At 40.3% G+C, this 24,008-nt stretch overlaps 1 protein-coding gene across 7 annotated transcripts in view; it reads right to left on the reverse strand.

Annotated features, from left to right (window-relative positions):
* Window positions 1-23,672, reverse strand: part of prdm16 (PR domain containing 16) — a 231,265-nt gene extending 207,593 nt beyond the window's left edge. For 3 of the 7 annotated variants that reach the window (XM_021311230.2, XM_021311204.2, XM_021311196.2), the window contains exon 1: window positions 23,330-23,671. In XM_021311230.2, the coding sequence (XP_021166905.2) occupies window positions 23,330-23,366 (37 nt within the window). In that variant the 5' untranslated portion in view covers window positions 23,367-23,671. Of the gene's footprint in view, window positions 1-23,329 lie in introns of all 7 variants that reach the window. The other 4 variants (XM_021311209.2, XM_021311206.2, XM_021311221.2 and 1 more) reach the window with 2 other exon arrangements.
* Between the last annotated feature and the right edge of the window lie 336 nt (window positions 23,673-24,008).

The raw sequence follows: 24,008 nt of genomic DNA on the forward strand, positions 1-24,008 counted from the left end.
CAGATTCTCCTAAAATTAGAATATTATTAAAGACAAGTGAAAACGGATTTAAATACAGAAATGGCACTTGCCCATTGAAACGTATGTCAGTGTACTCTACAGTATGTGTACCCCTTACCCCATTTAAATCAGGGCCCCTTTTGCACTAATTACTGTATGAATGCAATATGAATGCCATGGTCATCTGGAGGGCGCCAGTGACTGTCTCATGGACTAAATACTAAGCAAACCATGTTCCATATGATTGTGTATGCCGTATCATAACATATCAGATCTAAAAATTCATTTTTTTCCTATTCATTATATTTTTTTGGAAAATAGTGTTAAGCTGTCAATAGCTTTAAGCCATGTGAGTAACAGAAGATAAAAATAACACATGTTGTATCATATTGCTATATTTCTTTGTGTGCAATAAACTGAATTTGAACAGACAATTTAAATAGTCTTTTTGATTATATTCCATTTTATAGTGATGCCCCTGTGTGATAAAAAAAAAAAAAACATGCATTGTTAAAACTTCAAATGTTGCTGGAGTCCTAATATGAGTTCCCATAACTTTGTCTAACCAAAAGACAGACAAAAAACAAATCCTACATGATCATGGTTTGATGATTTCATGAAGTATCATATGTTTTTCCCCTAAACTGGAATTATCTGTACAGTAAAAAGGAGCAAAAATTAAATAAATACATAACAACAACAGAGGTGCAAAAGCAGAAGAAAAAATGTAATTGTATTTACAGGTTTTCCAGCAGACTAATATGTTTGTGTTGCTATTTAAGCCTTCATCATATTGCAAAATAACACTGTAATTGTCCTGGAAACCATGCTCAGGAATAAGGCTGGAGGAGCAGTTTCAGTTTTTTTTTTTTTTTTTTTTTGCTGGACAGCAGAGATTTGCCCGAGGTTCAGGAAACGAACAACACATTTACAGTTTTTTCGGTCGTTCTGTGTGTGTCCGTGTGTTTCGCTGGACCTAGCGCTAAACTTAGCAGTGACAGGAAAACATTATACAAGTGTGTAAATTACTGTACTGACAGACTGTACTCACCACTGGTCAACTTTGCCACAATTATGTGCTCATTTCCCAAATAAACACACTAACACACTCAGAGAGCAGCAGTCTCGTTTGATCGGTCGTTGAGTAAACGTTTGCGAGCAAATATGCTACAATTCATGAGGAAAAACAATTGAGTCTAACAAACAGATCCCAATGACGTGATGGTTGAAGAGGGAATTTTCTAGAAATCGTGAAAAAATAGCAACCTGGGAAGGGAAGCAATTGAAACACGTCATTGATTTAGACTGCGTCTGCTTAACGTGTAATGAGCGCTGGCTGGTGTGAATAAATGTTGTCAATAATAGATGAGACGGACGGCAAGGATGACTGCTTACGTGGAGACGTCTCGCTGACTTTATGTCCTCCGTTTCCCTCCGTCCCTCAGCCATTATCAGTCACGTGCAAACACGCGCTATACGGTACAGATGGCATGTTCGTATGAGAGCAAACACAGCCTAAATGCAACCACACATGTACACACAGAGACATGGAAGCACGCATGCAGAAAGGAGAGGGAGAGTCAGCCGGCGTTTGAAACCTTCTGCCGCGTAAATAAACACCTAAGATATTTCTGGCCAAACAAAACCAATTTTCAAAACTCCGCAAACGCTGCGGGGCCAATCGTCACATTCGCCTTTCTTTTCTTTAGAGGAACTGCTCAATTAATGTGTCACCACAACGACCACAAGACCCAGTTCAAATAAGTGAACCACTTCAGGCCCAGTCTCTGGAGAGAGACGAGAAAGAGACATAAATTGGCCTCTTTAAAGTAAAAGAGTCGTCCAAAAAAACCAGTGAGCTGTAAGTAGGCACCTGTGACACTAGAAAATAAATATGTTGCTTTTTTTCCCCCCCGACATTCCTACCCTGCTTACACTCTCATCGCCTAATCGGCGGACTGTGAATACACTTCTATTTATTCGGTGAAGTCACACATATGTGATTTTATTTCCCACTTAAAGGCAGCCATCTTGTCTTAGACCCACATTATTAAAACGTACACACAAATAAACCCTTAGACTTCTGGCTGAGCTGTTTCACTAAATAAATCACTTTGATTTAAAGCATGCATTGGTCTCAATGCAGAATACCTGGACAATAACATATAATTAAGATAGGAATTAGTCCAAACCTTTTCAAAGCTTGTTATTTTCTTGCAAGAAAATTTTTAAATGTGCATTACACAAACAGCAATAGTCTGTTATAATAAAAAAAATATATAGATAGCTAAACAGCTTGCTATCTTAGGCCCTTTTCTTAACATAGTCACGTGACTTCTCATAAGTTGAATACAGATAAAGAAGGTAATGTAAGGTGATGTTTCTTTTGGGGGAGTGGTAACCTAGTGTTTAAAAAACTGTGCTTGTGCTTTGAGAAGGTTGCAAGTACCTGGTGCAATCCCCACAGACTGCCACCATGAGTCCCTAAGCAAGACCCTTAGCCCCAGACTGTTCCCTGGGCACTGTAAAGCTACCCACTGCTTCCTAAGGGATTGGGTAAATGCAGATGACACATTTCATTGGAATGTACAGTTGAAATGACAAATATTTATTTCTTCTCTGTTAGCACCTTAGATAAATAGTTTGGATAAGGTATGTGTCACTTTGCCTAAGTATTAATTGTTTCATATTTGAACTTTCCAATTACTTTGAAGTAGTCATTATTCATTGGATGCTTTGTACCAAACACTCAACGTAGACCCTTTCTTGGGAACATTTTGTCACCAAAAAGAGACAATAGAAATTGAATCGTTTTTGGTTTGTTTGTTCGTTTTTGGGTATTCTTGCAGGGATTTGTTATAGACAAATAAAATTTTATAATGACAGCCCACCCTAAGTGTAATGGGCTCAGCCAGTGGCAGCTTCGAGCATACGCGATTCATTAACAATCTGGGTCTGGCTCCAGCTGGAAGGGACTGCTGCACAAGGCCTAAGGCAGCACCCACTGCTCATTGAGTAGACTATGAACGATATGTGTGTTTATGAGTTTCCAAAAGCCTTCAATAAAATAGGAAAAAGTATGTAGATTTGTCACTAGTTGCTTTATAGAAAAAGTTGATGCTTTTCAGAGAGGTCTGAAAAGCCGTTAAAGACAGGGAAAAAAGATTAAGTTGGCAAACAGCCTGTATGCAGATCAGACACAGAAACACTAGAAGAACTTAAATTGATGCAATATAAAAGTTTCTTGAAATAATAGAATTAAGTCAAACTATATGTGAGATTTGAGTATTTTTATGACTTGCCTAGAATACCATGATGAGAAATAAACCTTTATCCAGTGAATAAAAAGCAGCCTGTTTATGGTTACAACATGGCAATACACGGGGATGAAAGGATAAAACTTGAACTCTGAATTGGTGAAGGTTGAACTGACCTGGAATTGAATATTATCAAGTGAACAAAAAGGTTAGGCAAAAATTTTGTTTCGGTGCGGATTCAAACATTTTTAAATACACTGGTAAAATAACTCCATATGCCAAAAATAATCTTTTTGATGTCGCCAGCCGGACTATCCATTTAATCTGTGGGGTCAAAGGTACACAGAAATTTGTTTTGACTGCGGTCACTCGAGAGAAAGTTGAACCAAATTAGACCTCATCGGGAACCTTCTACTTACTGTTATGAAAAACTGGAAATAATTTCTTTGTGGAAAAAGGGAAATTCTAAATATAGGCTAAACCGCCCAGTTACACTGTCACTCATGCCGCTGCTCTACAGGATAAAAAGACAAAAGCCGCTTTGATGTGCGCACGCTCGCTGTCATTGTCACAGACACCATGTTGGCTTGCTGCTAAGCATCCTTTCACTGTCCCCCCACTACACCTGACACTGCCTCATGGGCCAACTGTGTGTGAGTGTCTGTGTGTGTGTGTGTGTGTGAGTGTGTGTGTGTGTCCCTGTGATGTGATCTCCGCTCTTAGTGAAGGTATGAAGAGAGTAGGAAGTGATCAAAGTATCAACTCGAACCCCTGATAGAGAAACCCAGCAGTGCCCTCTGCTCAGAAATGTTATCTCCACAGGCTCGTAATTTAGATACTCCAACAAGGCTTTGATGTTAGTTTAATGCTGGATTAAGTTGTAAGACAAACTAATATAGTCCCCGCTGCTAGTACTTCTTTCTTCCCCGCTAAAATGAATAATTACTGAGTAAACACGCTTTTGGTATCAGTTTTTTTAAACATTTGAATGTTATTTTTATATTTTAATGGATATCATTGTGGTCCCAGGGATTTAAAAAGGTACTACGCTGCCAACATAAGATAAATGATCGTCGGCTTAAAGGTGGACAAAAGCTGTATATTTCCATCATGCTGATTTTTAAATTAGGTAACTTTTTTTGTTCAACAATTTCTCTTTCTAATGAATTACAGTTTGTGAGAGGATGCACTGCTCAGTATTTTGTGGCTGATTACCGTTGCCTGCATTTCTGAGGCACGCTAGCGCCGATTTTAGCCGATTCTACATTCTGTTTTGGAACAGCTACAACAACGTGTAAGAGCAGCGTTTAAAATGGTATAGTTAATCTATCTCCCGAGAGCAGTCATTATACGTTTTTTCAAGATCAATGGTTGGGAGAGAGAATCACTTTAAAAGGTTCTGCTGTTATTTCAAAACAATATCAAAAATGATTAGCATTTTAAACAGGCTTTAGCATTTTATATTAGCAATTAGAGCACTTGGCATTAATGCAACTGCAGTCTCTGTTTGTGTTCCCTGGAGAATTTAAAACCTTAATTCAGCTCTGAGACTTCCAAAATGGCTGCCAACATTTCCAAATCCAGTATGTTCTATGAGAAGCATAAGTTGAGAGCTCAAAGGGAAAATAATAATAAAAAAAAACGTTGCTGTAATATGTCCAACCTTTTTGTTATCTTGTTGCTTGAATGAACTGCTAAATGTCTCAATAGGCCTGCTTAGAAAACGTAGTTCCCTCAGAATAGAAATTAACTAAATTGTAATTTTGCAAACAAGCCTTTTACAGAAAAACAAATATTGTTTGACCATTTGAACATGATAATAAAAAACACTATGGATAGATACAGGTTTAAACTTGACTAACGCTGTGTGTGTGAGCGAAAGTGTGTGCCTCCTGGCAGACCCATATGGCAGGCGGGTAAGGGGGTCGGCGGGCAAAATGAACACGTAGCTGTAAAGGCCAGTTCTGGTTACGAGGATCAGACGGTAGTACTACAAACCCAGCTCAAAGCGGCTGCCGCTACCAATGTCAAGGTGTGGGTTACACTGCTGAGCACAAAGGACACACATACTCACAGCTTCCAAAATGTGTAATCTGTGTCTCTATATAACAGTCAATATGTACCAACTCTCACCTCATCACATATGAATCAAAGAGTTTGTATCAATTATCAATGGCTACTTTCCTATCAGACCTTTTTTTTTTTTCCCTCGGCCACATATTGCTAAAAAAAAAGTTGCCTTTTATACTGAGCCAGCAAAGTAGAACAAAAGAAACAAAATAATACACAGAAAGACAAAAGTCCTAGCAGCAAAGTTCAGAAACACGGAAAAAGAGAGAAATAGTCCAGGAGGAGGTGCTTGCAAGAAAAGATACAGAAGCTTTAGAGAAGGAAGGGAAGTGTGTGGGCCTGCTGCTAATTTCCCACCCCGAGTGCAGTAATCTGAAGGCAAGATTAAGGTAAGGGAGTTATTCTTGACTATTTTATTAAGAGGTGCTTTAGGCACTGGAAGAAGGGGCTTTAGTGCTCCTCCAGCAGCGTGCCATACAATACAAAACAAACATTTGCTGTTATTGCACCAAAGTACTCTCAGATGTGCCAGGTCGGGGGCCTCCCGTTCTGCTGCAGAGAGACTTGGCATCAAAGTTTTCCTGAATTCAGTGGAAAACAAATAAATAAAACCAAGAAAAAAAAAAGAACCTATTCCTGTGGGTCAAGCTCTGTGTCTGGGGAAATGACAGGTATCATAAGAAGGGATGGCAATCATTACATGCAGCTCTAAATCAATTGAGATAAAATGGGAATGAACAACACTTAAAACTGCAGTTTGTTGTCCATGAAAAGTGAATATGAGCCTTAATGACTCAATAGCATACAGAAATTGAAACCGTAATTTTATCATTTTATTTTTATTAAATACTTGAACTCATAAAAAGATTGAGGTGAGAAATTACTAAGTCCTGGAAGCTCAAAATATTTTTGATATACAATAGAAATCATATTTATTAGGAATATAATTTTTAATACATTTTTAAGATTTAAAAATCTTAAACAAGTAAGATCTGACTATATGACTTATTTACTTACCACATTTAGCAATGCTATTTAATAAATGGTTAAAATAGTTTCTTTGAGTCTTACTACTCTCCCTCGAGTTTGAAATGCAACCTGTCCATGTCTGGACATTTGAGATCTCTTGAGATTGAACTACTGCACTATTATGGAGTCTAAAAGAAAAATAAGGACAGTAGCTTTGCAAATCCGGCATAATGCCTAAAATAAAAAAAATAAAAAACAGAAAAACAGCAAAAAGACAGGCGATTTAATTAAACTGCATATGTCACGACTGCAATGCATTGCCTGGAATAACATCATCCCTAATAAAAGTGCTTAATTGGCATGTTTGAAAACCTCAGGAACTTTAAGTGGGATGGTCAGTGTGGACACCCTAAAACCACCAAAGCAGCTCGTTTTAACCTCTCGTAAAACACAATTCAGAAACCAACTCTTCCTTTCTCTTATTCTGTACCCAAAACAGAGGATGTGGCATGGCTTGATGAGGAGAGAACTAAGCAGAGAAAGACATAGGTCTTGGGAAGCTTCTCCTCAAGCAAAATTATGAGTAGACTATAGAACATATATTCACACCATACTATGTTAGACTTTAAAGTCTGACTGAAAAAGGTTTGAAATTATTGTTTTCTACATCATACCAAAGTAATTTTATTAGTATTTGCACACAAAAAACTACAAGTTATCATTCTTTAGAAGTGACTACATTTCTTGTTGCTATGCAGTCCCCAAAAAATATAAGTCTAGAGCTGTATCACACATGCAGTTGTAGATTTATGTTTTTACATATTTAACCCTATAATCTTTGCTGAATCCATACAATGCCCACACACTGATCTGAGGGATGCACAGTGGCACAGTTGGTAGCACTGCTGCCTTGTTAAAATCCCAGCCTGGGGTCTTGGAGTTTGTAATGTCCTCATTATGCATGTGTGGGTTCTCTCTGTGTAGGACTGTAGCTTCCACCTACAGTCCAAACACACGACTGTCAGGATAATTGTTCTCTCCAAATTGCCCTGTGTATGCATGGTTGTTTGTCCTGTGTTGCCATGTGAGGCTACACTGCTCAAGGTGTAGCCAGCCTCTCGCCCAATGACCACAGGAGATAGGAGCCAGCCCTCTGTGACCCTGCACGGATTAGTGGGTAGAGGTAATAAATGGATGTTCTTTTTGTACTTATATAATATTTTTCTTTTGCCATCAAATCAGTTTTTCTGACATACTTTAACTCCTTCATGCTAATGTTTTTACAAAACCATTAAGCACTCGCTGTGGTTAACGTATTGAAAACATGCCAATCATTTAGCAAGTTCTCTACAGTTTGGTTTCACGTGCCTACCAGCTTATTCGGAGCACTATGAGCATATTAACGGTGTGTAGAGCAACTGGACGGCCACAAGTGACCAGGCAGGTGTTTCACTGCAATGGCGTTTACAGGTAAAAATCATTAGTGTCATTGCGCTGATGCTGAGGTCTGTGATGTCATAAATATGTTTTTTCTTTTTTACCAATCTCATATTAAGCTAAAGTTTGGCTGTATGTTGACTCAGTCACTGAATTCAGTAAATTAAGATATTGTTAAGTTAGTCTGATTTAAGCAAGCAACATTTTCTAGATAATTTTTTACTGCCCACAAGTTTTATTCTGAAATACATTTGTTATTACTCAGATTTAGTACCATCTTCAGACGTGCTAATCTCTCATGAAAACAGTCTTCACAACTTCTTAAGTGGGAACGTATTGATATTATGATGATGTGCAAAACTGTTTCAGTAATTTTCAAATTCTATTGCATAACTCTTCATGCAAGTACTGTGCATAATATTTCAAACATGAAAGTGCTGATATTGTGTAAATGGTATCTATGTTAAGCCTTTTTCCTGGTAAAACTCTGCCATACGTGTGTAACTGGTCTAGGCGTGGTCAATAACACTCAACACTTCTGCCGGAGTTTTCATGATGAAGGCACAAAACAGGCCGCCATCCACTTGTTGAACAGAGGTTTGAGTTTTTATCATTGCTTAGCAGCTCTTTACTAAGACAGATCAAAAACGAAAGAGAGGTGGCAATGAGATGTGATGGACAAAATGAATGATATGATTTAACAAATCATCTTAGAAATTAGCAATATTTTATCCATTTACCTTCTAAACAGAAAGAGTCTATTTAATTAGGAGTATCCAAACAAGCCAAACTCAGTAGTTTCCCAATTTGTACCCTTATTTTTCAACTTCACAATGACATTGTATTGCTTACTATTTTCCTTTAGTACCTGTAAACAAACTTTTTAAATATGACAACATACTTAACTATTATTTTTCAGTTCATATAACTGAGCAGCTGAGTCTTTTCTATTAACTTAGGAGATATACAATCCTAACAATGCTCAGACCTAACATAGATCTCACTTTGATTGTAGTTGTGAACCTATTTTTGGGTCAGATGACTCATGAAATATATGAGATTGCAACCCATGGTTAAACCAAAATACCTGAGCAACCACCTGCATGTCTATCTGATGCATTGGAATAACAACACCAAAGAAAACTGAAGTAATCAGCTACAATACATCCTTGGTGGGTACCACTTTACGTTGGAGATGGCTCCTTTTGGTACCTAAAAAAGTTGGGTACAAAATGACCAAAGTCTGAATGGATGACATGACTGGCCCCCATGTTTTGTATATAATAAATAGAAGCTAAAAAAAAGAAACCATTAACTCCTGCAAACTGGTGACTTTTACTATTCTATGGATCAACCTTGTGCCTGGAATAAACGTTGATTGATTGATTAGAAATAACATGCAAAAGCATCAGTTTTCAAGTTGCTGACTGGCATAAATCTCATCTTAAATACACCACCTGGTGAATCTGTTTCGTACGGAAGACATACAATTAATACATGCTGCTTGCTTTGCCTTTGGGAGCCTGAGCATCACAGAGGTGCCAACTTGTAATAGAGCTATTTGTTTTCCTCAGAAAGCTGTCTAAATGCTCTCGCTGGGATCACCAGACTACACAAAAGGCCAGCTATGAATTGGTCAAATCCACTGGGGAGAGCTATTGATCAGGTTTGCTGCTAGCGGAACGCAAATATGCAACTAAATTAGATACTAGTGCGACTGCACAACTGTGTATCGTGTCCGTCCATGTCACTTGCAAAGATATCAAATCTATCGGCAGGGATGGCTGTGTGGTTTTACGAATCAGAGAATTTTAGGTCTATAAAGATTCTTGTGATTTGCTCTTTTTTAGTAACATAGACAGTGAAATGGATATGGGCGTTTGCTTAGGGATGCTTGCTAGTTTTTGTGAACTTTGCCAGACAGATGTAACCAAAAACACAGACAAGTTGACAAAGTATAGAATCAAAAGCATACTACACAAATCTTTCTACTGGTCCGTCTTACATATTTCATTCCCTCTTCACCTTCTTTCTGACATCTCCGTTTTCGATGAGATCAGTGTGTTAGGGTCAGAAAGCAATTTAAAACCTCTGCTAATGAGAGTCAGAGAGAATGAAAAAGTAAGGGGGGTGGGGGAGAGGAAAAAAAGAAAGATGGTGTAGTAGGGCAGAGAGAGGAAGAGTATGAAGGAGGGAGGGATAAGGCTGGGGTGTCGGCCATCAAAGACGCCCAGGAGAAAAGAAGGCCAGGTGCTGGTTGTGGGAATGTGCCGTCCATGGTTCCAGAGACCAGGGAGATGTGGTTGTGGTGGTGGTGCTGGGGAGGGGGTTGCAGGGTGGTAATTAGCCAAGCCTGGAGGAGAGCAAGGGCCCTCGAAGGCCCGCGGGGATAGCCCCTCCGAGAGGATACCATTTGCACTTCTACAGGAGCCGCCAGCCCCCAGGCCACAAAGAAGGGGAAAAGGGGAACTATGGCTTCCTTTATCAGGCCGGACAAAGACGCCGCATCTTTTCAAAGGAGACCAGAGAGAGAGAGAGAGAGAGAGAGAGAGAGAGAGAAGAAGAAGAAGAAAAAGAGAGAGAAACTCTTGTGTTCCAGAAAAGGAGGGGAAGAAGAGGAAAAAAGGAGAAAAAGTATCCTCGGACCGGTCAGGAGAGACACAGAGTGAGTTGCCTGTGTGTTCTAGCAAAGCGAGACAGGAGGTTACAGTCATACCTTGACCCTGTCGGTCCTCTGAGACCTAAGAAATTCGCTAATATACCCCAGACAGCAACATAGTGTTGAGTTGCACAGGTATATTCCCAACGCAACGCAAGTTAAACCATGAAGATGTTTTTAAACATCCGTATGATTTTACTTCATATTTACCAAAAGTCTGAGATAAAATACCTTCCTTTTGGAATTTAATATAGTGAGCAGTTTAGTTTTCTTCTAATGTAATCTGAAGTGATCGAAGTACATGTAGTGAATAAGGCCTAATGGCCACCCTCTACCTTTGACATTATCAAGGAATCTTAAGAGTTTTGCCCTCCTGCAGCGAGGTGGAAAGTGAAGGTCACTGATATTACTTCTTCCTATTACCTTTGGAGTGCAGCTGTATGGGGGGGTGGGGGGGGGGGGCACTGAGGCTATGAGGCTTTGTGCTGGGGAGCAGCCTGACAGCTTTGGCTGAGCAGGGGCCAGAGGTCAGACGGGCCATGTGATAAGGCATTAGAAAGCTGCATATGAGGACCCTCAATTGAAGAGGGCTGAAAAATCTCAACCCCCCCCCCCCCCCCGTTCTCTCAATGTCTCTTCCTTTTTCTTTCTTTTCCCCTTTCCGCTCCATCTCTGGATACAAAATGCCATTTGTTGTCCATCCGTCAGTAGCACAAGGCTCGGGTCGGGCCCAGTGCTGAAAGCTCCATTCACACACCCTCTCACCCAGGGATGTTTTTGCAATTCAATATTTTCACACGCAGGCAGCTTCATCTGTGCTTTGGAACCATACACTTGGCAGGATGAGGCTGGGGGTCCTCCGGGACAGGGGGACTTGGATCGGGAGGGGGTGGGGTGTCAGCACAGAGGAATCCTGGTGTCGGGAGGGGACGGGCCCGAGCCAGCTAATGGGCCATCTTGAAATGTTTTACCACGATCCCTCCAACACCTATGTTCACTCAGACAAGTGGGCACCCACTCACCAACGGTTACACGCACATTCCTCTCGACTCATCACATTACATCCAATCTGCCTCAAGGTTAACAAGGGGTGGTGGCGGGGGGGCTCTTCTTTCCTTCATCAAAATCTCTGTGCTAATACACTGGCATTGTTCTGCCCTCCCCTCAACTCCTACATGTTAGTTCAAGTCTATGTCTTTGCAGCCTTTAACAAGTTTTGCTCCAGAAGTATTTTGCGTATGAGCTCCTTCAAGCTTGCCGTCAACTCTGACCAGTTCCCTACTTGAGAAAACCATCTCCGCAGTACGATGCTGCCAGCACCACGTTTCACCTCAGAGAGTTCACGTTGATGTGATGTTAGCTTTCCATCTCACGTAGCGTTTTGCCCGTGAGAGAAAATGTTCCATTTTGATCTCATTACACGAGAGCACCTTGTTTCATATGTTTGCCGTTTCCCCTATATGGCTTGTATGCAAACTTTAAACACATCTCTTTATGGCTTGGTTTCACCAATTGTCATTTTTTACTAAAGGGTATTTATGTAGATTTATGCCATTTATGGCTATGGCAATTCTTCAGTTGACAGATTTTTCCATCTGAGCAGTGGATCTCAAATTTTCTCCAGAGTTACTCTAGAACCGTGCTATGTTTGCAATTTCCCTTAGTATTTCCATTATTGGAGGATTTATTCAACAGGGTTAATGTTTTAAAACCCAATCGATGCTTTAACATTCTCCAGAGTGTATTCCTGACTGCTGCATTCCTTTGTCATCATGAGGAGGTTTGTTCTCTCTTTGTTGTTTTCTCTTAATCTCTAACAAGTCTCTGAGGCCTTAACAGAGCTTTTTTTTTTTTTACACTGTTGGATTCTAATAATCATGTGTCTTCTGAAGGCAGTTGGTTAGACTATATTTTAGCTAGATCTTTAAGAGTTAAAGGGTCAGAAAACAAACACATGCCACATTTTTATATTTTTCATCAAATATTTTGAAAACCACGTATCTCTTTTCCTTCCATTTCCAAATCCCTCTCTACTTTGTCCCGGCCCGTCACATAAACTCTCCCAAAGCACATTGAAGTGTGTGGTTTGGGAGAGGGGTACTTGTGTAAGGCACCGTACACATTACATATTATGACAAAATCTGCCAACCATCAGCCAATAAATATTTGCTTTATGCAGATTCTTAACAGAACAAACACGAAGCCTACCCGAAAAATGCAAGCATCAAAGAGGAAACGTGAGGGCTGGGTGGAAATCTGCATAATTTTAACCAAAACATTTCAAGTAATTTGTTCCAATTCCACAACTGTTACACCTCAAGATTTGTTTAGCATATAGAGTGGATGAGGTAAACTTGGATGGTGGGGAAGGGGAAGGAGATGGGATGTGGGGGAATTTCGAACATATTTATCCTGTGCCCCACACTCTGCGTAATGAAATTAAACCAGACCAGTAGTGGCTCTTTGTCTCTGGAGTATTCAGTAATCAACATGCCACCAGTTTGCATTTTGTATGAAAATAAATGGCAGCTGGTGAATATGGGCTTAATTGTGCTGCACCATGGAGAGGAGCCGGGAGAGTGGGGGAAACTTGTAGCAGCACTGTAGCACAGCCAATTTTCATGGACAGCAGTGCTTGAGAGAGGTGGTTGAGTAAGCAGAGGCATTCATGTGGGGGGCTGCTACCCCGCTTCCACTCTCTCCTCCTTGTTCTATCCATCATACTTACAAAGAAAGTTAGCCAAGTATTAAGCAAATAGAGAACCGGCGAGCCCTATGCACTCACGCCTGGCAGGGTCACTGGATAATGACAGCTCAATTACTGAGAATCTCCTTGTATAGCCTCCTCCCCAATACAATCCCTGCGCCCGTCCCACCCTGCACGGCAAATTTGTCAAACTCGCCCAAAACGAAGGGTCTGACAGTGTAATCGCTAACCGTCCCAACCAACATGAAAGAGGTCTTTATCTGGCCAAATCAAAGAACCTGATCTCCGAGAGAAAAGGAGGGAGGAAAAGAGGGGGGCGAGGAGAGGAGCGAAATGTCACAAACGGCCCCGTGTGAGACACAGAGATGTCTCTGATCCGCTTTAATGAGACACTGCTTGCCCATCTTTGCTTTTAACGACGACACACAGAGACAGCGAGGAGGAGCGGAGGAGTGAGAGACGGAGGAAAGCGGAGGAGGGGGGGGGGGGAAATGAGCCAAGGCTTTGAACTACCGGCCCGATGAAAGGAGAAACGGCGGAGGGAGTTCAGAGCCATTCTGCCCCTGCACACCACTGTCTGTTTGGCAAGACAGCTAAACAACCCAGGGGACAGAGCAGTTTGTCTGCTTATCATATCTGAACAGGATGAGCCATCATCAGCACGGGTGCTGAGGGACTGAAGATGCACAGTAGTGAGACTGGAGAAAAGTGCTACACAGCGCAGCGACAACAGAAGCACTGAAATCTAAAAAGTAGCAATCACTGAGCCTGGGTAACATTTTCCTGTGGGGGTTTTCAGTTACAGTTTTGTGTTTGACTAAATGCTTCTCACTGATATAAGTAATTTGATGTAGAATTGCGGAGTATTATGATTTAAGAGCTCTTTTGTGGCCAAACTGACATGCCCAACTACAGTTTGAAACCATGAACATTTATTAACAGGATTTCTGAAGTGAGTGTTTTGTTGTTAACCAAATAGATAGATAACATTCATGTTAACTTTATTTAGTGCAAACGCCTTGTTACAAACCTTAAAACAAAGGTAACTTTTGCATTGCACAGTTATTTAGAGTGGAATGTTACACACATAGGAGTGTCACCAATGATCTTCCTGTGTGAAACACGTACTGAGAATGGAAAATGCTAAAGGGACCTGGTCACATATTGACTTTTCAAATTTCTATACTAGTTGCTTTGGTTGCATACAAAGATTTTCCGATTAACTTATCACACCCTGTTGGCTTATTATAGTTTATGTCTTTGATTTTTCGCTATTTGTTAGTAAATGACATGCTTTTCTGTATATTTACCATAACGCGCGATGAGTAAAAAAGGCCAGGCAATGGAGCCCACATACATATGTACGACGTTATAATAAAGAATAAATAGACTCATAAGTGTATGCTCATTCTTACCTGTGAACGGTAATGCCAGTAGATCTGGTTTGTACTGTGAATCAGTTGGTACAACTCCACGCAGAACATGAATGAGGCATGTTCTCCGAATCGGTCCGCTATGCCAACTCCAACTATGGTGGCAACGTCGACGTGCGATTCAGCACTCAACGACGTCGTCTACGTATATGATGTCTGTGATGGAGCCGAGCGAGTCAGCAACGGCCAGCGGAGGAGCGAAAAGAATGAGTAAGCAACCCTAACCCTGTGGATCAGGTTGGTCTTTGACCACGCCGAGCCGTCACTACTGTGAGGCGTTGCAGGACGGTCTACTGGCTCTTACAGCAGCTGCATCAATCGGTGCCATCTTGCTTTCTGATAGTCCTGCAGTACTGCCGGCAGATGGCACAGCAATGTTTAAGTTTGCTGATCACGCCGTGTGCATTCTTTTTAGGCTGAAAAAGGAACATTATCAGGACGAAAGCTAAATTGATATATTTTTTTTGTTTGTTTTCTTTTTATGGTAAAACGAACCAGGTCCCTTTAAGCGTTTCAGTGTCAGAGCAACTGAATGATATGAAAGTGGTTAGAAAAGCAAAAAAACACAAAGTTAGCTTTGCTTTTCATATCACTTTAGTATTATGTCTACTAAAATTGTGATTTACATGTTACATTCTGGGGCTATGAATCAAGGCATTTGGTAGCACTGTTTCCATGCATCAAGAAGGTCCTGGGTTCGAACCCCAGCCTGGAGTCTTTCTGCATGGAGTTTGTTCTCCCTGTGCATGCATGGGCTCTCTTTGGGTACTCAAACTTCATCACACAAGTCCAAAAACATGTAGTCTATCTAACTTTCCCTAAGGTGTGAGTGTGTATGGTGTGTTTCTGTGTTGCCCTGTGATGGATTGGCAACCTGCCTCTCGCCCAAAGACTGCTGGATATAGGCACCAGACTCCCCCCAGCACCCTGTACAGATAAGTGGGTACAGATAATGGATTTATGTTGTTTTATTATTCCCATGTAAATAGTCATTGGCTTCTTAATTTGTAATAATCCACTGAAGATATTGGAATGATAGTTTAGAAATGTGTAAAGTAGGCGTTATATAACAGTTCTGACATTTTTTTTAGATTGGAGTTGTTTTGATACCGAATCCTTCAGGACCTGCCAATCTGGATTTACAAGACTGTTAGGTGTAGTTACTAAACTGTTTCAAAGAAAACCTGTATTAATAAACCTTCAGTTTCTTATTTAAGGCCTTAGATTGACAGTAAACTAGCCAACTTATTCTCTTTTTTATTTTATTGCTGCTCAGGATAAAGGCTGACTCATTCAAATATTTGAGTGAGAGTTGTCAACACTTTCAATATTTTAGGATACCACTGAACACTAATCAGCAAAATATTGTTCCCTTAAACTGATATAATATTTTTGTATTATATAACGCCTTTCTTTTATATCACTTATGATAACACTTCACAAGTTACATACTATGTTTTTGACTTAGATTGACCTGCATAATAAACATAACTCAAAGGTTTTATTTTGTTTCGTTTGTATTTATATTATATTATTTCTGCTTGTTAACTTCAAAATAAAGATATCATTCCTTCATTCATTCACTTAGGAAGAATGTGGTGGGTGCACTGCCTCCTGCCTCAAGTTCCTGTGGAAATATTCATTGGCTTCTATGTAAAATAATCATTCACTTTAAGGAATATAATCACCCCAAAGAAAATAACAGAAAAATAAATATTTTAAGAGTAGTGTTAGCATAAACTGCAGTTACTTTCTTGAGAGTTTAGTTGTTTTGCGATGGTAAAAGTATGCTTTGGTCTCTCAGATCAGCCATAAGCCACCCCTCAAGCTGATCAGTATTTCACTAAATGAAAAAGCTATAACTTTAAATTTCATTTCTAAACTCCTGAACTATCATTTTACCTGTGATAAACTAAAAGATAATGAATAATTTACTTTGTCAACTGTTTCACGCTTTCCCTTTTAATGTGCCATTATAAAGCACACTGAAACAGAGAACGTATTAAAACGCAACATGAAGGACTACAAGTTCAAGAATGAACAAAGGCAAAAGCTTATTAGCGACGTAAGAGGGTAGAACAGGGACAATGTGAGGGAGTTGAAACTAAACAAATCTGGATTAGACCCAGATAAGACTAGTCACAATGTTTAGCAATCCCTTGAATATCACAACGCAATAAACAAAGAAGAAAGAGCGGGCATGGAGGGGATCATGAGGGCTAACAAAACAGGCTAATTAGGGTCTTGACACATCTGTGCCCTTGTTTAGCAAACAACGCGCAGTGTTTAACAGCAGGTGTTGTACAATCACAGAAGACACACAGAGATCATCATTTAGTGCAAATCAGCAAAGCCTGAAACAGGGATGAGGTGTGCAGAGACTTGATGAAGAAGTCCTCTACGAACTGCAAAGCAGCAAAGTGGATAATAATGGGATGAGTAGTCACTCTTCGACACAAAACGCATTTAACTTCGGGGTAATGGCTTTTCATTTTAGTAACCCCCATCACCCCACCAAGTGCGGTTCTTTAATTTGTCCCGATCTATTTTTAACAAATCCCTGCCCCCTATCTGCAGGCTGCAGGCAGAGGCGTACTGTATGGGGACAGATGAAAAACAGGGGGCTGCTATATATAAAAAAAAAAATAACATCAGCAATATAGCTGAGACTCTCCCAGCCATGCCAAAATCTGAACTAACGATGTGATAGGGAGCCTGTTTTCTTTTTTTTTCTGCAAGCACAGAACATGAGGTCAGTGCAAAGCAGAAAAGAGCCACTTTTGCCAACTGGATAACGTAAGGTCGATGTATCGGTGGACTGAGTGGGATTTGGAGCCATGTGCATGAGCTTAATGCAGTCATGTTTGTGTGTCCGCTCCAAGTGTGACGAAGCCAGCATGAGACTCGGCAGGAAACACGGGGTTCACGTCGCTGCGAGGTCGTCTGCGTGTGTCCAGGTGCCCACCCATCACCATGACCAAGGTCACAGCTCGGAACGGTGACAGGACCGCCAACAACTGTACAAAACGGTGTGAGCGCCAATTCGCGCACACATTCAGCCTGGGCCAACAGTGCCAGCCCCTGCTGTTTGGATGACATTTACACTCAACCTTTCTAGTTTGTGATTGATTGGGGTTAAACCATACCAATGCACAAAAAAAAAAATAAAAAAAAAATCTGTCACCACCGAGGTGTGTGCAGGTGTGTGCCCATGCATGGTCCAAGTGTGTGTGAGCGTGTGCGTGTGTTTGTATGTGCATTTGTGTGTGTGGGGTGGAGAACGAGGAAAAGCCAGTCAAGTGTATTCAAGCCTTCAGCGAGACTCAGTGGGCACTGACGGGTCAGTGTGACTTCATAATGTTGCTGAACTTTAACTGGAGTCAGTTCAGCTTACCTGATGGATGAAATGCAAAGCGTTCATCTCAGTGTGTATGCATGCGGAGCGACGCACTGCCACTGTCTGTAATATGAGCACATGGTTTAATAACTTAAAAGAAATGTGCAATTAAATTATGCTGGCTAATTCGATCGTAGTTTATGTATTTTATAACATTAAAAAATGTTTACTTCTTGTTTTTCAAAGTACATTAGGCCAGAATCTCTGCAGAAAGGCAGCTGCATTTGACTGTTTAGCATTAAAGTGCCTGGGAGTTCAGAAATTCCTGGTGATTCCTGTTCAAGTTCAACAGTGAAGAGATTCTGTCAGAATAAAAGGAGCAGTTAAAATATAGATTTAATATAATACCCAGTATATTAACCATTAAAAAACTATAATAAAACCATTTAAAAAAACAATTAAACAGCTTTACCTGTATTGTAATTCTATATTTTGTTTTCCTGCTCAGGTGAAAGTGATTTTTCTCTTCCAGGCTAACTATTTCAAATATTTGATTCAGTCACTTTTATTACAAATTACTACCAAACACTTTGCTATGAGTCTGCTCCTGCAGCTTGATGGAAGATATGTCTACACAAAGCAGTTCACATCTGGTTCTATAAATCATATGGTCTTGGTGATGCTTACTGACTTGTGAAGCTTTAACAGCCATCAGTAATTTTATATGTGCAATAACAGCAGATTTTACCTGACAAACAGAAAAATGTTAATTAGAGATGCATCTATCAATCGGTCAGTTATCCTTTGACTAGATCTATTGACAGGCAGTTCAAATAATGAAAAATCTGAAGGTTTTCCTTAAATGCATCATAACTAGTTTCTTCAATACTTCTCTGTCTAGAAAAACACATAGCATGTACTCTGACATGCTACTTTTGCTGTTTATATAAATCTGACACAGGTTTGAGACGTGATTTCTTGCATAGGGATATTCTTGTAAATATATTTTCTACTGCATTAAAATGTACTATCTATATCAAAGAACCTGAAGCAGTTTGTTTTTTTCCTTGATCGGTTTGGTCTGCTAGAATGAGAAACTGAATTGGCAGCTGAGACATCAAGGGAATACGGAAATCTGTAATTGCCAGGAAAAAAAAACACTTTGACTGGTGCATCTTTGCAAGTACCTGCTACTCCAGGATAAGATCCTTACATCCAAACAACAAGCTACCACATGCTTTCGCTGCAGATTTGGCCATGCTATGTCATTACAGCTGCACAATGAACCAAAAGGCAATCGCAATATTGCAATCGCAAAGCACTGCTTGGATGGGTTATCTGATAGGCTTACATATTTCTACTTGAGTATACTTGAGAGACCTTTATAAGGTTCTAGTGACAAAAGGTGTGACAACTGAAGGACAGTGGTGGATGCACTGTGATGATGGAAAACAACAGAGTGGAGAAAGAATATGTGGATCGTTGCAATCAGTGTCGTCATCACAATATTCAGCAGCAATGCAAACCAGTTTTCCTAATACAGTACAGCACGTACTTGGTGTGGACTGTTGTATTCGGGTAGTGTGCTGAGATATTCTGTCCTAACAACATTGATATAAATTTCCCTAAAAAACACTTTAGATTCCCAAATAAGTTCCAAGACCACATATTAATAGGATAACATACGTAGAATTTTTGACACAAGTGTCTCTGAGAATGCTCGTTCTCTAGCAAAGCTGCTACGTCCCTCAAAAACTTGCTGTGTGAAGTTTTTTAAAAAAAAATCTGTTTTGTTATGATAATTAGATAACTACAAAGGTTTATAATTGGGTCTATAGTTATAATTTCAGAAATGCAGGCTGAAATGGAAGTTATTAATATGTCTGTATCTATATAGATAGATATAGACATAGATGACTGAAAAACACTGCTCCTGAATGATGAGATTTCAACAGAGAAGGCTTGTAAAACATGACCAAGGGAAAGTTTGATTTCAAAATAAAAGCACGCACGACTTCCTTTTACATTTGATGATCCTATCATTTATAGGCCCAGGCTCTAATCTGCGAATGTGAAAGGGAGCTGTGTGACACATTACAGCTGCGTGGCAGCGATACATGGGAGACCCTGAGCGTTTAGCCAGAAGTTAAACATAGCGACCATTGTTGGTTTTCAAGTGTTATGGGTTGGGTTTTATTACTTCTGTCAAAACATAAGAAGCTGTTGAGCCGAGCCAAGTTCATGACTGGGGAGTATACATTCTAATAATGGGCCTTTAACGCAAAGATCACAGGGAGATCTGGAAATGTGTAAAGACAGCGTATAGGTCAGGGAGGTGGGAAGTACTGGATAATGTGTGCGTCTCTTCAACGGAATGGGTCAGCAGAAGAGGGAAAATGATTTAGAAAAAAAAATGACACAGGTCGTCTTCCAATATATGGCGCTACCTTTGTTTTGTTTTTTATTGTACTGATAATACAAACGAATAAAAACGGGTGATGAGTATCAATAAAAAAGTGTAAGCTGCCTTAAAAAAAATCTCTCCCCCCCGCCTGCATGGAGAGCTTGCTTCATGTTTCCGTTCACGTTATATTTCTTTTCGCTTTGGTGCAGAGGTCACCGGGCGAATATGTACAGCAGCGCGCGCAAGTGTGGGTGATCTGTATGCTTGAATGTGTGTGCGCGCGTGCCGCTTTTTGTCCGCACACGTGCCCCGTTAAAAAAAAAAGAAAAAGAAAAAAATACAGGGGGAAATAAATCTCCGTTCACGCAAGCGGATGCCCTTAATTGATCTAAAACCAATTTAAAAGCTCCAAATGGACCCAGAAGAATACCACAATAAACCAGCCGCATGGTGTTTTTTTTAAAAAAAACGTTGCACGGCCGCACACGCCGACAGAAACAAACACAACTTGAGCAATTAAGTTTCAGGCTTGTGTTGCCTTTATTTTCAATAATAAAGATTAAAAAACTACAATAAAATAGGTCCTTTTCATTTTTGGGGTAAAAAAGTAAACGGAAATTGATTTAAAAAATAAGATGCAAATATAATTCAAATTAAACTAATTTAACAGCGTTAAATAAGAACAGATTAACACGAGTAAAACATTTATAAATAATAATACATATATCCCATTTTCTTAAAACACAACCATTACGGTTGAATTTTAAACATGACTGTTTGTCACGATTAAAGCAGTTCAGTCAGATAATATATCATGTTTCCAGCGGAGAAATCAACCACGCTGCTTAAAAATAAAATGCTAAAACAGCTGATGGATATTTGCTGCGGGCCTCCTGGAGTTAGAGGGGTCATTAAAAAGAAAGGGAAAAACAGGAAAAAATTGCCCAGGCCAGTGCACGTCATATCCAAAGTCTGTGGGTCTGTGTGTTTTGAATGTTTGAGGAGAAGAAGATATTTTTCATGCCAGCTGTCTGCTCGTGTTTTCCCTATAGCTACGGCTGCAACACAACAGATCTGAGGCCTGCAAAGAAGGCTGCCTGCCAGTGCTGCGACGCGACTGCGCCAAGGCCAGACATTTGTGTTCATATAGCACCACGATCGGCAGACTATCAGGGCTGTGGGGAGATCAAGACCAAGTGTATTTACTTCCTGGTAAAAGAAATACCCCACACTCTCACACTCTCAACGAGTTTGGGGTATTGTTTTCATTTAATAAAGCTACCGAATCAGACTTCTACTTTTTGTTCAGTTTTTCCAGTTTCTGCACTTGTCATTAGATTTGCACGATAACTTGATCACTGCAAGGTGAGGCTATATATATATATATATATATATATATATATATATATATATATATATATATATATATATATATATATATATATATATATATATATATATATATATATATATATATATATATATATATATATATATATATATATATATATATATATATATATATATATGTGTGTGTGTGTGTGTGTGTGTGTGTGTGTGTGTGTGTGTGTGTGTGTGTGTGTGTTTCACCTGATATTGCGAGCACTGCAAGGGCATGTAAAAGAGAGATAAAGCTCTGAATTAAATTCTACTAAATTGTTTTATTTTTATTTTTAAATATTTCCGGTCGCTCCTTTCATTGTAGCTTTGAAACACGTCTGTTATTAATATTCCGTCAATCAACAAAACCAGTGGTAAAGTGTGAAAGTTTTTTAATCCTTGCGAGGACATAAAAATAAATGTGTGCAATGTGCCAAGAAAAACAAATGAATGAAAACCATCATCACCCTTATAATGAAATAAATTCCAGCAATTTATAGACGACACAGCAACTGTAGCTGATATAAACTATAATATACTAAAATTGATTGTGGAAAAAAAAAATATAGGAACAAGCCTTCCCATGTCCACGTGAGGTCGGAATAAAACAGGCCAAATAAGCAGGCTGACCCATGAAAAACACGCCGTATAAAACAAAATTCATTCATGCAAGAATAAAGTAAACACGATTCATGAATCAATGCACCATCAATAAACAAATGTCAAACAATAAACACGCTTGCACGCCTGGCAACAAAACTGCTCATGTTTGTAAGAGGGTAAAAAAAAAAAAAAGGAAAAACGAATGCATGAATTTTTCCGTGTGACGCGAGCTGCAGTCCCCTCAGAAGCAGCAGCAGCATGCAGCAGTATATGGGCGAATTCAGGACACATTATTGATTGGCATTCCCATGAGAAGGACCCAGTCAGCACCAGCAGCCCCGGTGGCCCTGGCATAAAAAAAAGGCAAATACGATTTCAAATAAGAGTGCGTTTAAAATCTTGCTACCAATTTTTCCTCGCCCAAATTCGCATCTCGGCGTGTCCCAGGACTTTTTTTCCCCCTTCTTCTTTTTTTGCAGGGGCAGAAAGAGTGCGTCCAGTGCGGCGTGAGCCGTGCAAGCAGCTCGGAGCAGAGTGGTGCCACAGCGCCCACTACATTTCGTTTGCACTAGACCTGGAAGGACTCTCTGTATGAAAAGTTACCATGCGATTCGACAACTTTCTTTGAGAAAAAAAAAAGAAAAAAAGAAAAAGAATAGAGAACAAACAAGACATTTGCGCCTGACCAAACCGACAAAAGAAACTGCGCTGCATAGGGGAGAAAATAAAATCGGACCGAAGGTCTTCGTTTCTGCTTGGAAAGAAGTGTGATCAGCTATAAAGCACCGGCGGCGCGTTCCTCATCACGCGTGAAACTTTTTTGGACGCATGGATCGGCGAAACCAGGAGTGCAGCATATGCAGGAAACCGAGACAGAGCGGACAAATAAGTAAGAAAGGAAGCATCTGCCGCCAAAAAGAGTCTCCCGTCCTCTTTTAAAAGGCTGGATTGCAATTGACAAGCACACTTTGGACCGGGACAAAGCCGGCGGAGTTTGGAAGCCGGCGGCTTCAAGCGGTAAGATCTCGGACGTGGATAACAAAAAAAAAAAGAAGAAGAAGATGAAGACCTACTTTTAGCCAGTTTTCTCGCCCTCGCCTTGGATCTCATCTTGTCGGCTTGTAGATTCCTCTCGTCGTCCTCCGTGAGCCCAGAAGCAGCAACAACACTATCTTCATCTCACCAGCATTGTCAGTTTGGACACCTTCGCACATGCGCACAGGCCATTCAATCTGACACCCTCGCCCGGGCCAAAAAACTTTCCAATGTATTCATCATCATCACTTTTTTTTGTCCTATCGTCTCCCCTTTAGATCACTTATCTCTTCCCCTCCTCCTCCTCTTCCTCCTCCTCTTCCTCCTCCTGCTCGCTCTTCATCCCCCCTCACCCCCGCCGCCATCCCATGCCACCCCCTCACTCTCTTTCCCCTTCGCACCGATGCACCCCCCCCCCCCCCCCCCTGCCCCGTCCGCCCCGCGCAGGTCCTGCCAGCGCCGTCCCGGATTTTTACCCCTTTAAACAGAGGCTGCTTGGTTTTCTGCAGCGCGGCGGCGAGACGCAGTGAGGTATGGTGCCGAGGTCAAGGTCGCATTTTGATACAAGCAAAACAAACCCCAGATGTATTATTCATTAAATATCAGATTTTGCATTTCGTAATGTTATTGCAAACGTCTTTTGTTTTGTTTTGTTATGAATTGCAACAATTTTCTTCTCTTCTTTTAAATCTGCAGCTTTATAGAAACTCACCGACT

This window comes from Fundulus heteroclitus, chromosome 1 (genome assembly GCF_011125445.2).
Source record: "Fundulus heteroclitus isolate FHET01 chromosome 1, MU-UCD_Fhet_4.1, whole genome shotgun sequence".
NCBI classification, from domain to species: Eukaryota; Metazoa; Chordata; class Actinopteri; order Cyprinodontiformes; family Fundulidae; genus Fundulus; species Fundulus heteroclitus.